This window comes from Lissotriton vulgaris, chromosome 10, assembly GCF_964263255.1.
Source record: "Lissotriton vulgaris chromosome 10, aLisVul1.2, whole genome shotgun sequence".
Lineage (NCBI taxonomy): Eukaryota > Metazoa > Chordata > Amphibia > Caudata > Salamandridae > Lissotriton > Lissotriton vulgaris.
In genome coordinates, this window is record NC_141698.1 from 793,969,561 (window position 1) to 793,986,641 (window position 17,081).

Below are 17,081 nucleotides of genomic sequence, written 5' to 3' on the forward strand. Positions count from 1 at the left end.
GACCTAGGTTCCAAGGCTAATGGACTCCTGTTCAGAGAGAATCTTATCCGTGACCTTAGTAGATTTGTTTCCAATTTTGCTTCCATGGATAAGGCACAACAGTCAATCAAGAAGGTCTTCGCTCCTCGTGTTTTTGGACGGGCAGGCAGAGGCAGGAGTCGCTCTTCCGGCCGTCCTTACAACAACCAAGGCTTCAGGGGTTCCTACAACAATTCCCAGGAATACAAACCCCAGTTCTACCCTCAGCGGGGTAGAGGTTTCCGAGTTAGAGGACAGAAGAACTACCCTAACAACAACTCTAACCAACAAGGTGAGCCTTTATCCCCCTCCTCCTAGGGGCTTATCTAAGACTGTTCCTTTCAAAATGGAAAACTATCTCCACAGATCCATGGGTTCTCAACACAGTTCAAGGTTATCATATAGTGCTCTACGCGTCGCCTTTCCAGTCTTCTTTTCCCCCTCCTCTAGTTTTCTCTTCAGACATGGCCCTTCTGATCTCAAGCGAGATTCAGTCTCTTCTTCAAAAGCAAGCCCTCCAGATTTCTCCCTTCGACTCCTCAGGCTTTCTCAGCTCAATTTTTCTGGTCCAAAAGAAAAACGAAAAGCTACCCCAGTAATAAACTTGAAATGGTTCAATCAATTTGTGGTGTATCTTCAAAATGAAGACTATTCTCCACTTACGGGACACTCTTCGTCCCAATGATTGGATGGTCCGGCTGGACTTACAAAATGCCTACCTTACCTTTCCCATTCACCCCTCCCACTGAAAGTTCCTGCAATTTCAGTGGTCGGGTGTAACGTACAGATTAATTTCTCTTCCTTTCAGCCTTTCTTCAGCACCTTGGTGCTTTACAAAACTCCTCAAACCTGTTGTATCCTTTCTTCGGTCGCTCGGCATCAGGCTCATCATACATCTAGACGACATTCTTATCATGAACACAGACAAACAACTCCTCTTATCTGACCTTCACATTGCTCAGTCTCTTCGCTTGGATCTAGGTTTTCTCATCAACCTCGAGAAATCCTCTCTTATCCCGTCCCAGAACATGGAATTCTTGGGTTTCCTGGTGGAGTCTGTCACAGCCTCTCTCCGCCTCCCTCAGGCGAAAGTCTCCACAATCAAGACAGAGATTGCCACGGTTCTCAGAACATCTCTTATTTCCCTTTGAACCTTAGCAAGGATCGTCGGACTTCTCTCTTCTTCTATTCAGGCCATCTTTCCGGGCACTCTCCATTATCGAGCTCTTCAACTTTTAAAAAGTCAAACTTCTGCACCAAGGTCTGGCTTACGCCGATCTTATTGCTCTGGATCTAGAATCCCACGACGAGCTTTAATGGTGGACAGACCATTTAGATGCGTGGAACGGACGCACTATCTTCGCTTCAGCCCCAGATCTTGTGTTAGAGTCAGATGACAGCCTGTCGGGTTGGGGCGCCTGTTGTGGTCCAAAATCGACTGGAGGTACATGGTCTCTTGAGGAGTCCAAATTGCACATCAATTGTTTAGAGATGCTTGCAGGTTCCTTTGAAATCCAAAGCCTCTCAAAGAACAGGATCCGTTGTTCCATTCTTCTCCGAATGGACAATGTTTCTGCCGTCCGCTACATAAACCACTTCGGCGGTACTGAATCCAAACCTCTGGCGGAGCTGGCGAAAAGTCTTTGGGAATTTTGTCTGTCACACCAGCTTTCTTTGACGGCGGAGTATCTTCCAGGATACCTCAACTCGGTAGCGGATTGGCATTTGCGCTTTCTCCGAGACTCCAGCGATTGGAAGCTGCTTCCGTCCGTTTTCCTCTCTCTGTCTCAAAAATGGGGTCCCTCTTCCATAGACCTCTTTGCATCCCGTCTCAACTCTCAGTTGCCCCGCTTCTTCAGTTGGAGGCCGGATCCTTCAGCCTTAGCAATGGATGGTTTCCTCCAGGACTGGTCTCGCCATCTCAATTATGCCTTTCCTCTCATTCTCATGATTAGCAGAGGTCTTTCCCAAGTTCGTCGACAGTCGACCTCCTTGGTCCTTGTAGCCCCGTTCTGGTAATCTCAAATCTGGTTCCCTCCTCTGCTAGAGATGGCAGTGGATTTTCCGGTTCTTCTCCCGTCATGCGACAACTTACTCTTGGGGTGCTCGACACAACCTCATTCTGAACAAAACCCTGACTCTGTTGGTTTGGAAAGTTTCCAGCCTGTCAATTCTGACGGCCTCATTTCACAAGAGGCTGCAGACTTCATCAGCCAAGCCTGGGCTCCCGGGACTTTCAAAGCTTACAAATCCGCCTGGTCTCTTTCGGCAAGCTGGTGTCTGGAAAGGAACATCGATCCCCTTTCAGCCCCTCTGAACTTTGTGGTCAACTTCTTGGCCTCGGAAGCCAGTACAGGTAAGTCTTACCGTACCATTAACCTTTATCGTTCAGCGATTTCTCTCAATCATTCCCCCATTGATGGCAAACGAGCTGGAGTCCACACTCTGATCTGCCGTTTACTAAAAGGAGTTTGTCGTACCAAACCTCAGTTGGCTAAGTATTCTTCTTTATGGGATGTTTCTGTTGTTCTCAAACTGTTTTCTGATTGGCCAGACAATTCTGCTCTCTCTCAAAATGTTATCTGCTAAACTTACAATGTTGCTGTGCTTAGTTTCCATTAAACGATCTCTCTGATGTTAGAGCATTAGATATTTCTTCTCGCCAATTTTCCCCCACAGGTGTTGTGTTCCAGATCCACAGACGGTCTAAAACTCATTTGGATTCTGTCTTTTATGCCTACAAGTATTATAGGATCCTCCGGTCTTGCCATAAAATGTAGATTTTCCTAGTTGTTGTGACGGAAAGTCTTAATTTTATTAACCCCTTCGCTGCGGCGGCTATTCCGCCGCAGCGCTAAGGGGGTAGGGCGGCCGCGCGGCGGTCATGTGTTTGTGACGGAACCGCTCCGTCACGGCACACGGGTGAGCTGTGCTTGTGACGGAACGGTTCTGTCACGAACGCGCCCGCTCAATGGAACGCGCCGCGCAGGCGCGAATCAGCACCGTGCAGGCGCGCCGAGCGGGCCGTGACGGAACCGTTCCGTCACAAGCACAGCTCACCTGTGGCTTGTGACGGAGCGGTTCCGTCACAAGCATACAAGGGGTTAAAGAAACGGAGGCGAGTATTATCCCACCGCTACACTTCTAACTTGTGTTTTCCGTCCCTTCAGCGAATCCGGCCCTGCCGCCTGCTTCTTCATAAGAAGACCTCTCTCTACCATCTTAGATCTTCACCTCAACGGATCTTCTCTCCTGTCCATCTGGCCCCATCACCCAGGACTCAAGTTGGACGTTCCTCATGGTTTCATCTGCTTCAAGAAGTTTGTTCCTGGACTTTGGCGTTCTCTCTTATTGTTGCAATCGTTCCTTTGTTTCATGACTTTATCTGATCTGCTCGTCAGCGAAAAGAGGAAACTGAGCAGTCAGTGGTGTCTCTTATTACTGTACTTGGTTATAATTGGTCAGTTATGTCGTTTTTTCTCTGTTCCCGTTGGCCAGTTTGTTGCTTGGGCCCCTGGGAACTGTAGTGTTTTCACTCATCTTTGCTGCTGTTGGAATAAAGCAAGATAAGAAAAGCATAATACTCGCCTCCATGTCTTTATTAAAATTAAAACTTTCAGTCATAACAACTAGGAAAATCTACATTGCTTTTCAAGAACATAAAAAGGAGTTCCTGAACACATGTTAAAATGATAACCAGTGTATTTATATAGTCCTTAGTGCCTGCTCTCAGGGACAGTTAAACACAGGAAGAGGCATGACAAATGCATGCCATGAACAAATGGAGAGAAAGAATTTAAGATGGAGCCAGAAAATGGCAAACCTATGGTGGACTGTAATCCCACAAAAAAGTATATACTAAAGTATATACAAGAGATCTCGAAAGCTCGAACTAAAAATAGCTATTTTCCTGTAAGGCAAAAAACATGACCTTTGTGAGATTTGATCTGTGTGATAATACTCCACTCCGATACCTCTCTTTTCCAGAGCACCTTCGATCATAAAACTAATACTTTAAAACACAGATCACTGTGTCTCCCCACAGCACAAAAGTTATTTTCTGTTCAATGCCTACAAGCTTTTCATTATAATACGTAAGAGCAGTTCTCCTCTAAAAAAATTTTTTTACGATGTTACTAGACATCATTTTGTGACACGGAGTAAGAAACCGAGGGCCAAGCCATTTATGCTAGCGAGCTGAAGATAGTGGTGGCACCCTGAATGCTTCATCGCTTCATCGCTTCATTTTCGAGCTTTCCCACTGAACGTGGCCACACTTAGCTGATCTTTTTACTGTAGCCATCTTTGTTATTCACAGTAGTACTATCAAAATATAGCTCATTCTTTTAAAGGCATGTTCTCAGCAAAACGTTTTTATGCTTTTGATGGTGGTGCTCAATTTGAATTAGGTAGTGTAGGAAGGCGTTGGTGCCCTATTCACAGTGGTATTGGGAAGCTGGTGTTGTTGCGTGATGTGGTAGTTAGTGAAGTTGTAGTGCGTTCTGTAAAATGGAAGATTGGTAGGGATAATGCATTGCTCAATTATGTTAGTGTGATGTGCAGGTGGCAGCTCACTTCTGTCATGTAATTGTGAGGTGGGGTAGGGTGGGGTGTTGAAGGGTGATTGTGGTGGATAGGGCTGTGAAAGGGTGACAACAATTTGTAACGCAGTGTTGGGGTGGAAATGGTTCCTGACCAGTGATTTGGTCATGTGGTGTCAGACTCATGAAATTGATCATCACATTGCCTCAGAAAGAGAGTTCAAACTTTCTAGACACAGAGCAAGGAACAAGCACTTTTGTAAATATTTTGAAGCGATCAATATCTGCATACATAATTGTTCTCACATTTTTGAAAGAAAGAAAACCAGTTGAAATACTGTATTTTTTACTTCGGGAGAATGACATGCAAATCATACCCTCAGATCTTGAATCCCGTAGGCATTTTTTAGCGTGATCTGAAAGACCTCAAGTGAGTTGATGTAAGCCGCAAGCCTTGATAGACTTTGTTTGCCACTGCCACCCACTCCAATGAGAAGAGCGTAGCCTCGGGATGCCTGTAAGATACGGCTGATACGACACCTAAGAGCAAAAAGAATAGAATATTGAGTTCAGCAAGGAAACCTACATCACGAAACAAACATATTCATACCAATAACTCCTGGTTTTCGGTGATTAAGATGTCTTCCAAAAATAGCACAACAAAAATGCCTCCTAAATGTTTTTATTACCATATGTACATATTGGAAGACAGTTATTATCTTAATATTCACTATATCTATATATAGTTTTAGAGAAAATAAATGGCATTTCAGTTTCATAGAAAGTTCTATGTACTGTTCACTATATTTTCCATTTAGTACACTGAACAACTATTAGGCACATTGGCAAGATAAAGCACAAATACATTCACCAATGCACACCACATTATTTTGTTTCAGAACGGACAACATTGGACCAATCTAGCCACAATCCAAACAATTCTTACAGCCTACTAAATCTTCTCTATAGTTTGGCCATAGTACATGCTATGCCAATTTTCCACTACATTCACAAAGAAGAAAACTGTCACAGACCCTTTTCACCTAGCACAGTAACTGAAAGTAAGGCTGTTGAGCAAAAATGTCTAATCACCCCTTTAAAACGACTGTTGGCAAAGCTAACAAGCACTAGAAATGGAATAGGTCTCGGATTTTTTTGAGTTAGAACTATTGGCATAGCTCAACAGCTGCCGGACAGAAATGAATACTTTGCAGGTGCTGAACAGAGCATTGTTCCATGAAATGGCCTGAAAGCCTAAAACGATGTTGATAGCCTACAAAATAAAAAGGCAGACGAGGATGACCAGGTGGAACCGTGGATGTATTGGGAAGGTCAACACAAGCAAATAATGAGTGAAATCGCCTGGGTGTGACTCAGGCACGCAAAGGCGGGAAAATCTGACCTAATGCACCAATAAAAACCTGTATTTCTAAATGGCACCACAACGAACAAATGGAAATTTGTGGGCATGCCAAAAGCTGATAGAGGAGATAACAAGTCTTGCAGACAGCACATGTGCACTGCCTAGGCTCGATCTAAAAAGTGCTTTGTGACTTTTTAATTTGTTTCAAGGCATCAAATTCCTGTGGAATTACCCCAAAAAACATTGAATGGACATAGAAGGTACAAAAAAGGCAAGTCACACAAAGATGAACATGTCTGTACTTAGATGTAGTGGAACATTAAAGCCAGATCTATCAGCTTTGCCAATGCTTTTTTGTTTTTCTCAGTGGAACACCATAAATGCTAAGGCTAATACTAGACTCGACTCTTGTGCTTTGCTGTCCCATAAGCATTTATGTTTTTCTTTAATGAGCCCCAGCAAGGCTTTATCTGGTTTGGGATATTGTTCCTAGGCCACAGCTGCTTAGCATTTAGAATGGGCTGTTCCTATTGGTGCAGGATCAAGGCCAATTCAACTATGTTTTCAACTATTGTAATATACATTTTGCAAATGATGTTTGGTACAGGCTGTTGATAATATAGTATCAACTGTTGTGCCTCTGCTAGTAGGTGCTTTTGCTTCTGAGGTCTCTTCCACTGTGGCAGTTTTTTTTACTGTGCTCTGGTTCCTAATGTGGTTACTACTATGGTTCTGTTGAATGCCTTAGTATCAAGTGTTACTTCTGTATGTCCCTGACTTAGTCTCAGCTGTGGAGCCTGTGGTGGCCCTTAATGTGGGCCCTGCTGTTTCAATAGTTGTGGTCACTGCTGTCGTGTCAGTTGTTGTTGCTCTTGTCACTGCTTTGGTGGCAGAGGCAGTTGGTGCTGTGGCACCTGCTGTAATTGCAGCTATGGATCCTGCTGTTTGGGCAGGTTTTACTGCTGCTTTCGGACCTCCTGTGTTGGCAGCTATTGTAGGTCTGTGGTCCTTTTTTGCAGCAGCTGTCATTGCTACTGTGGTTCCTGCGGTATTGGCAATTGTAGTCTTTCTGTAATTTGCTCACTGCAGATGTACCTGGCATGCTAGTAACCGTTCTTGTTTCTAACATTGTGTCGTCTGCGGTTCCTGATGAAGTCCTGGATTTGGTGAAAGCTGCAATCACTGCTGCAGTTTTGGTTGCCATCCTTGCAGTAGTGGTAGCTGTGTTCATTGCTGTGATACCAGCTGTTGTTCTAACTTTGGTGGGTGAACAACAGCATGGTCATTTCCTTAAGGCCGGGACAAAGCTTCAGGTGACCCCTTGGTGCTGCCTAATGGTGCAGAGGTTCATCATCTAGTTGGCCTGTGCACCTCCTAGAGTCAAATTCCTCAAAAAGGTCCTGCATGATCCAAAGCCCTTTAGACAGTTGGCACAAACCTGTGGATCCGAGTGCAACCGGAATCATCTTTAGTGTGTGTTCTAACTGTTTGATGTGTATGTTATAAATGCACCGAATCATCAAATCAATCAATTTAGTACAGAGCTACATAGGGCATTAAAGTAGCGGGGTACCCAATACTCAAGATAAAGGATAACCCTAATCCTAAACCCGGATATAAACACATGTCCTGATCCCACAGCTCTTGAGTGTTAATGCTGAAGCACTTATTTCAGCTGTATTAGGTTCTTGTTTTCCCTCCCCTACGGGTTGTATTAATTATATTCTGTGCTTTTATTTATTCTGTTGTTCGTGACTGGATATTGACTAGAAATATGATTTTACAAGTTACCACCTTTTCGCAGGAGAATTAGCATGCTCATGTGATAACTTTTGTTTACAAACTTGTTGTAAACTGTGAGGAATTTGTGATCGCTTAGTGATCGCGAATAGTATGTATTATGTGCATGCAGTGTTGAATGTGCATTTCACTCTTATTTTGCTGCTTTATTGGATTGGTTCAAAATCGAATACCTGATTACTATTTTAGCTGCACATAACTGAATGCTTTAAATATATTCAAGCAAAATGACAACTATAGCTTGACAGTCTTGTCTTTATTGTAAAATAATTTTGTTGTACTGGACCTAGACACAACCTTTCTGCTATGAACTAAGAGCATGATCCTGACTTCCACTAGAGTGTGACAAAGGCGTGAGAGGACAACTTTCTACTCCAGTACAAGGATTCAATGTCTTGCTTATGGAAACACCAGCAGTTTTATCTTTAATATTGCTCGGGTGTTCCTAAATATAATCTAGATGCACCTTGTGAAGGATGTGGTCTGGAATCTAGCAAAGACACTAAATAAAAGAAATTAATAAATAATACATGATGTAACATCCGTGCCGTCAAATGTTTATTACAAATTAAATCTTGGCATCTGCTGAGGATGAAGTCACTGAGTTATTTAATTATGAGGTGATTTAAATACAGTAGAGCAACCCAGCCAGCTGTTCGATATCTTCGTTTTTATAGAGAAAGTCAAAGACATTGGACTACTGCACATCCAACAACACCATAAAATGTGATGAGATACAAATTAAGTTTGATTAGTGCCAATAAATGTCCTTTTTAGTATTTTATAAGCCCTTACATTTAGGGAAAATGTATTTTGGTTGACTGTGAAGAAGAGTTTTCTTGATCCTATTTGGAGATAATGTAGGAGTGCATCACACTCACGCATAGTCAGCACTAAAATATACTCTATCGTAACTAATGTACTAAAAGGGGTTGAGCAGTTCATACTAAAGAGTGTTGTGTTTAAAATATATGTATTTAGAATGTGATTAATAACGTTACATGACAATTTATGTATTATTGTGACAGGGGAATAATAACCTAAAATGTCTTATTGTGAAATACTTAATTAGGATGTATACAACTAATGTTTAACGTTTATACATGTAATTTGAATTAATCATGTGCAAATGCATTTACACTAAGACATTTATGATTCATTGCATTTATTTGTGCCTTGAGAAATTGCATTCGTTTTGTGGGTAGAAGGGTGCACAGATTCATTAACCCTCTGCACTTGTTAACTTGGCAAACAAGTCCTCAAGAAAAGTTTCTCCAGTTTCTGCTCACATTATGTTTCCAAATTCCCATTTAACCTTCAAGCATGGCATGTACGCTGCTGAGTTGTTTCTATTGTAGTTGTGGCTACGCCTCATTATTTAGAATAAAGGAGTTTCTATTAATAGACAGCAAAGCATGAGAATGGAAAGGGAAGACCACTCGGTCCTCCCAAACGTATGGATGGGTGCCCCGATCCTCCCGGGAAACCATTTTGGGAGGGGGGGCGTGGTTCGGCTGGTATGCCCAAAGCGGCGTAGCCGGAGCACGCCTTTCCCGCCCAGAAGGGGTTGTCCTAGACACCCGCCCGGAAGACCGCGCCCAGTGGGCGTACCTGAGGAGGGTCCCCGCCCTCCCGCAGACGGATAAATAGAGCGGGAATCCAAAGAAGCGTCCTCTTGTTCCAGTGCTCTGAAGGCTGCACCACTCGTTGCTCGTGAGCCCTCGACGGAACAAGCGGCAATTTTGAGAACTCGTAATCTTGTTGTTTCTCTTTCAGTACCAGGAGTGTGAAGATTCTGGGACCTCGTCGATCGACTAGAGCGGAGTAATCGAAGCTATGGCCGGCAAAAAAGCGGGAAAGAGCGCCGAGCTGAAGAAGGTACTGCGCACCTTGTCGAACCGAATGGCGATCATGGACCGCAAACTGGGTAAAGTAGATTCGATCGGTCGAGGTTTGGCCAATTTGAAAAAGCAGTTAGCGGCACAGAACAACCCTTCGGGCCGTCCTAAGAAGGTGATAGGCCCGGCCTTGCCGGGAGTCGGCCCTGAGGGTAGGGGGAAACGTATTAAGAAGAGGGCGGTTTCCGGGGAGGACCCGGTTCCGGAGGTGTCCCCAGCTGCCCCCATCACACCGGTGGACAGACCGGTACCAAGTCCGGATATAGGTTTACCAATCCCTGTTGTAATTACCCCGGTTAATGAGGATCAGATGCCCCCAGAACTGGCTCTTCAGTTAGCGGCAGTGTTGCCCTGGCTTAAAAAGAAAGCAGGGGGGGCAATGGCGGCGGGGGATCCGGCCGAGGAAGCTAGATTAATAATCGAGCAGTTACGGCAGTCGAGAGAGGCCGGGACGGCGAATGTTCCTTCTGTTTCCCCACAGGTGACGCCAGGAGTAACTACGGTTGGCCGGGAAAAGACAGGAGACACGGCTGTTGAACCCGGTAAGAACTCATTGCCAATGGTGGGGGAAAGCTCAGTGCCTTCAAGGCGCGAGAGGGTGGCACAGCACATCCCAGCAGCCACGAAGGAAATGATATGGGGGGACAAGTGTGTTAATATGTTTTCATTATTGACCGACCATCGTGAGATGGAATACGCAAAGACCCAGAAAGACTTATGGCACCCCAGCGTATGGCGGGCCAAGATGGCGGAATTCAGGGTCGACGAGACCGTAGCGAACTGGGTGAAGGCCTTCTCTATATTTACGGCAGTAATGGGGGAACGTAAGCCTGAAGTGTTGCCCGAGCTATCTTGTTACCAGAATAGGATCATGGATTTTTATAACATGTACGGGGGGAATGAGTGGAAAGGATATGACATGCAATTCCGAAAGTCTAAAGAGTTTGATGTAACTTTGACATGGGATTGCCTCGACACGGTATCATGGCACAGGCAGCTCCTGCCGGGATCGGCAGGTACGTCCTCGCCGGGCGGGAGCGGGCATGGGACAATTCAGCAAAGGCCAACGCAGCCCTTTCGAGCAAGCGCCGGTGGGGAATCACAGCCCAAGACCGGCGGAAATGGGGGCAAGCGCGGGGTTTGTTGGGGTTTCAACAGAGGTAACTGTAACAGACCCCAGGGAACATGTAGGTTCCGGCATGCTTGTGCGGGCTGTGGGAACTCCTCACACCCGGAGAGTAGCTGTAGATCCAAGAACAGTGGTTCAGGAGGAAAGGGGGGGTCCAAGCAAGAGTGAGGTGATGCTTGGGAAAGAATCGTCTTCACCCGTCGACATCATGGCTTTGACTCCCTGGTTGAACATATACCCTGATCATGTATCCGCCGGGATTTTGAGGAATGGTTTCCTATATGGCTTCAACATCCCGGCGGGGACCTTTTGGGCGACCCCCTTTTGTAAAAACCAGCAATCCGTCCAACACAACCCAGCAGTGGCAGCCAGGAAAATTACCAAAGAAGTCAGCTTGGGGCGGGTAGCAGGACCTTTTCCATGCCCGCCGGTGGCGGACTTCGTGTGTTCACCTCTAGGAGTGGTCCCGAAGAAAGACCCAGGGGAATATAGACTCATTCACAATCTATCGGCCCCGAGGGGCGCTTTGGTGAATGAAGCCATTGATCCGGATGTCTGTTCGTTCGACGATGCTGTTGCCCTACTTAATCACCTGGGCCCCGGTGCTCTGATGGCGAAATCGGAGATCGAATCGGCATTCAGGTTGCTCCCGGTACACCCGCGGGACCAACTCTTGCTAGGATTTACGTTCCAAGGGGAGTATTACATGGATAAATGCATGCCCATGGGTTGCTCAATTTCTTGTGCTTATTTTGAGATGTTCAGCTGCTTTTAAGAATGGGCATTCACTGAGGTCACAGGGCATAGACAAGTGATGCACTATTTAGATGACTTCCTGTTCTTGGGGCCGGCTGGCAATGCGAAATGTGCACAGGCACTGCAGGACTTCTGCATTCTCATGTAGGAGTTTGGAGTCCCATTGGCACCAGGTAAGACGGTGGCGCCATCTACTTCACTGGAGTTTCTGGGAATTGAGCTCGATTCAGTGGAAGGATGCTTCCGTTTGCCAATGGAGAAGGTGGCCAAGTTCAGGGCTTCCTTAACACAATGCCTGGGCAAAGAGAAAGTGACCCTGCACCAGCTACAACAAACAGTGGGTCAGCTTAACTTTGCCTTGAGAGTAATACCGATGGCTCGCCCATTCTCACGCTCCATTGCACAAGCTATGGTCGGCCTCAAGGAGGGACACCACCGCACAAGACTGTCGGCAGAGGTTCGCCAGGATATGCGCATTTGGTTGGCATTTCTGGCGGACTTCAACGGTCGAGTAGTGTGGAACAAACCCCCAGCATCGTCGGACGGACTGGGTTTGTGGACTGATTCAGCCGGGAGCGTGGGATTCGGCGCCATCTTTGGTAACTGATGGTCGGCGCAAGTATGGCCGACGTGGTGGCACTCCAGTGGCCTAACAGATAACATTGGGTTCTTGGAGCTATTTCCCATTTGGGTGGCTCTGTTGGCATGGCCAGACGATTTTAGGGACCGCTCAGTAGTGTTTTGGTCGAACAATATGACTGTGGTTGAGTGCATTAATCGGCAGGCAGCCCGCTGCAAGTGGATCTTGAGACTGTTGAAAGAGATTGTGTTACGTTGCATGAGATTGAATGTACAGTTCAGGGCAAAACATGTGCCGGGTGTACTGAATAATGCAGCTGATGCACTCTCTCGTTCACACATGCAGGCTTTCAGGGGCTATCTACCCACAGCGGACCTAGTGGCGGCACCGTTCCCCGAAGCACTATGGCTGATCGGTGCCCCGGATTACAAGACCTCGTGGCAGCCAGCTTAGCTCCCAGGACAAGGAAGGCTTATGAGGGAGCGTTTCGTTCTTACTGCGCCTTTTTGGGCCTGGCAGGGAGACATAGCTGGGGGCAGGAGGAATCCTTCCTGGGGTTCTTAGTAGCGCTGCATAGAGAAGGCCGATCAGCCGCGACTGCCAACAGACATAGGGCGGCCATATCATTCATGGCACAGCTCCACGGCATAAGGGACCCAACGGGTACCTTTTTAGTCAGGAAGGCGCTCCGCGGCTGGCAACGCCTGGAGGGTCGCAGACAGGATACGAGGCGCCCGATTGGTTTGGAAAGATTGTCTCGGCTTTTAGCAAAGCTGGATGAGACATGCTCCTCCCCTTCCGAAGCAGTTCTGTTCCGGGCAGCTTTCGCCTTGGCATTTCATGGGGCCATGCGGGTAAGCGAACTCGTGGCGAGGAACAAGAAAGATATGGAGGGAGGCTTATGTAGGGATCACGTCCAAATACGGGGTGATTCGATGCTGATCTCGATAGCCAGGTCCAAGACAGACCAGGAAGCTATGGGGGATAGCGTGGTTGTGCAGCGCGCTCGAGGGTGCCCCACTTGTCCGATGAAGTGTTTAGAGGAATACTTGGCACAGAGGCCGGCGACATGGGGAGGGAGCCTGCTTAGGCACAAGGATGGCACCCCTCTGACGAGATTTCAGTTTCAGAGGGTGCTAGCACTTACAATCGCTGCGGCGGGCATGGACCCGTGCGATTTTGGGACCCACTCATTCAGAATAGGGGCCGCTACTGAGGCTACGGCCCGGGGTCTGGGTGCGGAAGAAGTGAAACAGCTAGGCCGTTGGTCCTCGAACTGCTTCAAGAGGTATGTGCGATTGCACATGTTGTAAAAGACTGATGTAATGCACTCACGCTTGTTGTCTTTTGTTTGGATTACAGTTTCGCAAGCCTGTGACGCGGGGCGGAATTTGGAGTCAACCCATCACCAGGAGACCAGCGGTCGAGGATCACCGTCTGGAGAGCAAGTGGTATGGGTCGTGGGCCACTCATACGTGAGGCGCGCCGGGGACGTATTCATGGCAGGTGACGCGACTCACGCATCTGGGTAATACGGGTTTAGAGTGTCCTTCCATGGGAAGGGAGGCCTCTGTTTTGACCAATTTCAAACATTTGCGGAGGGTCTCTTAGGGCGGCAAGGGTCACCGCCATCTATAGTCATAGTACACTTGGGGGGCAATGACTTGGTAAGACTGGGAAGACGAGTGTTAGTGGAACACATTTTGTCGGCAGTCAGCTGGTTGGCTAAGAGGCTCCCGGGGTGCACAATCGCCTGGTTCCACATGATCCCCAGGAAAGTTTGGCGGGGGGGTTTCTCTCTGTCAGCGTTGAACCACTCGGTAAAGAGGGTCAACAATAAAATTGGGAAACTGTTTCGCTCCGCGCATTTGCATAGCATTCCCCATGGGTGTATTCGGGGTGATCACTTTTATTTGAATGATGGGGTTCACCTGTCCAGGGCGGGGAATGATTTACTCATAGGAGACTTCATAGCATGGTTAAGGGGTTTGTGGAGGCATGACCTTTAGGAGGTGTGGGGGGCCGGATAGTCGGTCAACTATCCGGCCTGTGGTGGTAAGGTCATGATCGGTGAGCAGTAATTTCAAGGTCCCTAGGGGGGGGGCGCCACCCAGAATGGATGGGAGCGCCCGGGGGGAGGCGGCCATTGGCCCCTCTCACGGGTAGGCGGCACCCACTACGGATGGGTCGCCTAGGGGGAGACGGCCATAGGCCCCTCCCAGCGGGGAGACGGCTAGATGCCCCTCCTACGATATCCGCGACGGCGGAAGAGAATGTGGGGAAGGGGGGGAGTCCACGCTGTCCTTCTTACAGATACCTCACACGGGGACTCGGACGACCTTTAAGATGGCGTAGAGTGAAAGGGGGCCCCCACGACAAGGGAAGTTACAGTTGGCAACGAGGGTAAAGTCCTCTGCTCATGCGCCACTCACACCGTGAGGGCGGGAGTTTGGTAGTAGGGATCTGACACCGGTTAAGACCTTGCCGTTGGCCCTTAGTGCTAGGATGTACAATTTTAATTTAGAATGTATGCATTTTCAGGATGATAGACTCGGCTAGGAAACCTTTGTATTAGAGATCTGTTAAGGTTAGCCAAAGAACATGTCTTCATCAAAAATGTAATGAAAGTAAAATTGTACATAATTTATTAAACGTTTTTATTTAATGTTTTAAATGTTGTTTCATATTTTAATAAATACGGCCGGGGGGGTAAATCCCCCCTGCCTTCCAAAAGCTCAAACCTGTGTCTGTCTCCTCCCCTTGGGGAATTGGTGTTGAGAGGGGGTGGCGGGCATCCCGGCCATATGGAAAGGGAAGACCACTCGGTCCCCCCGAACGTATGGATGGGTGCCCCGATCCTCCCGGGAAACCATTTTGGGCGGGGGCGTGGTTCGGCTGGTATGCCCAAAGCGGCGTAGCCGGAGCACGCCTTTCCCGCCCAGAAGGGGTTGTCCTAGACACCCGCCCGGAAGACCGCGCCCAGTGGGCGTACCTGAGGAGGGTCCCCGCCCTCCCGCAGATGGATAAATAGAGCGGGAATCCAAAGAAGCGTCCTCTTGTTCCAGTGCTCTGAAGGCTGCACCACTCGTTGCTCGTGAGCCCTCGACGGAACAAGCGGCAATTTTGACCCACCCACCAGCCCCTCTTGCAATGTTTGTTTGAATAAAGTAATTGTTGATGATATCCGATTGTATTAAAGAGATGCTGTCACGGTTTTTCAGCATTTATGTATGCCTTGGATTGAATAAATGTGTATAGGCCGTTTTTCCTTTGTAGAAAAGTAAAGGAGGGTATCACATAATGAAATTGTCTTGTGCTTTAGGACCTTTTTCCCTTTGTAGAAATGGAAAGTTGATGAATCGTCAAACTGTTTCAGATTAGGCAAATTTTTCTTCCCTTAGTAGGTAAAACAACTGTTGTATTTATTTTTTGGTCGGGCGGTAAGGTCATGATCGGTGAGCAGTAATTTCAAGGTCCCTAGGGGGGGGCGCCACCCAGAATGGATGGGAGCGCCCGGGGGGAGGCGGCCATTGGCCCCTCCCATGGGTAGACGGCACCCACTACGGATGGGTCGCCTAGGGGGAGACGGCCGTAGGCCCCTCCCAGGGGGGAGACGGCTAGATGCCCCTCCTATGAATTTCCCGGGGGCCGGATATCCGCGACGGCGGAAGAGAATGTGGGGAAGGGGGGGAGTCCACGCTGTCCTTCTTACAGATACCTCACACGGGGACTCGGACGACCTTTAAGATGGCGTCGAGTGAAAGGGGGCTCTCACGACAAGGGAAGTTACAGTTGGCAACGAGGGTAAAGTCCTCTGCTCATGCGCCTCTCACACCGTGAGGGCGGGAGTTTGGTAGTAGGGATCTGACACCAGTTAAGACCTTGCCGTTGGCCCTTAATGCTAGGATGTACAATTTTAATTTAGAATGTATGCATTTTCAGGATGATAGACTCGGCTAGGAAACCTTTGTATTAGAGATCTGTTAAGGTTAGCCAAAGAACATGTCTTCATCAAAAATGTAATGAAAGTAAAATTGTACATAATTTATTAAACGTTTTTATTTAATGTTTTAAATTTTGTTTCATATTTTAATAAATACGGCCGGGGGGGTAACTCCCCCCCCGCCTTCCAAAAGCTCAAACCTGTGTCTGTCTCCTCCCCTTGGGGAATTGGTGTTGGGAAGGGGTGGCGGGCATCCCGGCCATAAGAAGTGTCAGCCAAGGGAATCACGGTAACTTGCAAGGAGAGGAGTTCTCATGATAAAGGAATTCCTGAGGACAGGAAGAGATAACATGCTGTCTGAATCAGAAGGGATGCTGAAGTATTTAGTTTTACCAGAGCTATGGAATTTTCCCAAGGAGGGGCCACATGAGTCAACGGCAGATATTATGTGCTGGTTTAAAATAGGAAAAGAGTCCATCTTGGGTTTCCTTAGGGAGCTAACTGATGCTGCTTGTGTGGCTTTATACCACTTGACCCATCGTCAGAATGTTTTCTACTGAAGACTCTGATGGCTGACACCTTTCTCCTTTCTTTATTCGAATTATGTCTTTACTTAATGGTCTAGATTAGGGTTGTCCTTATTAAGGTAGTGTAGGGAATATGTTGATAACATTACTGCACAAATAAAAATAAAAAAAAAAAAAAAATAAAATAAATAAAAGGTAGTGTAGGGAAAGTTAGTTTACTCATGCTCATTAATTAAGGAGAATCATCTGATGCAATTCAACCTTCATTTTTTTCTTTCTAATTACATGCGTCATTTTCTTAGTGTTAGTCGTTTGCTTTGTACTATATAGGGTACATCTCTTAAGGAGATTTGAACTTTCTCTGATCTTTTAGTACTTTTATATGATTTTATTGAGCATGATCTACGTTGACTTGCTTCCGAACTTACTAAACTCAGATCAAAGAGTTGAGTGGATTGATATGTAGCCACACTGTTTGCACTGTATTGAAATGATAACCAGTGATTTAATTCCTTGCACTGCTCAC

The 17,081-nt window shown here is 46.9% G+C and overlaps 1 protein-coding gene across 1 annotated transcript in view; it reads right to left on the reverse strand.

Moving 5' to 3' along the window:
* Positions 1 to 17,081, reverse strand: part of DNAH11 (dynein axonemal heavy chain 11) — a 3,435,931-nt gene that overhangs the window by 1,521,433 nt on the left and 1,897,417 nt on the right. Inside the window, exon 53 of the mRNA XM_086939827.1 lies at positions 4,937 to 5,099. Within this exon, the coding sequence (XP_086795953.1) occupies positions 4,937 to 5,099 (163 nt within the window). The remainder of the gene's footprint in view (positions 1 to 4,936; positions 5,100 to 17,081) is intronic.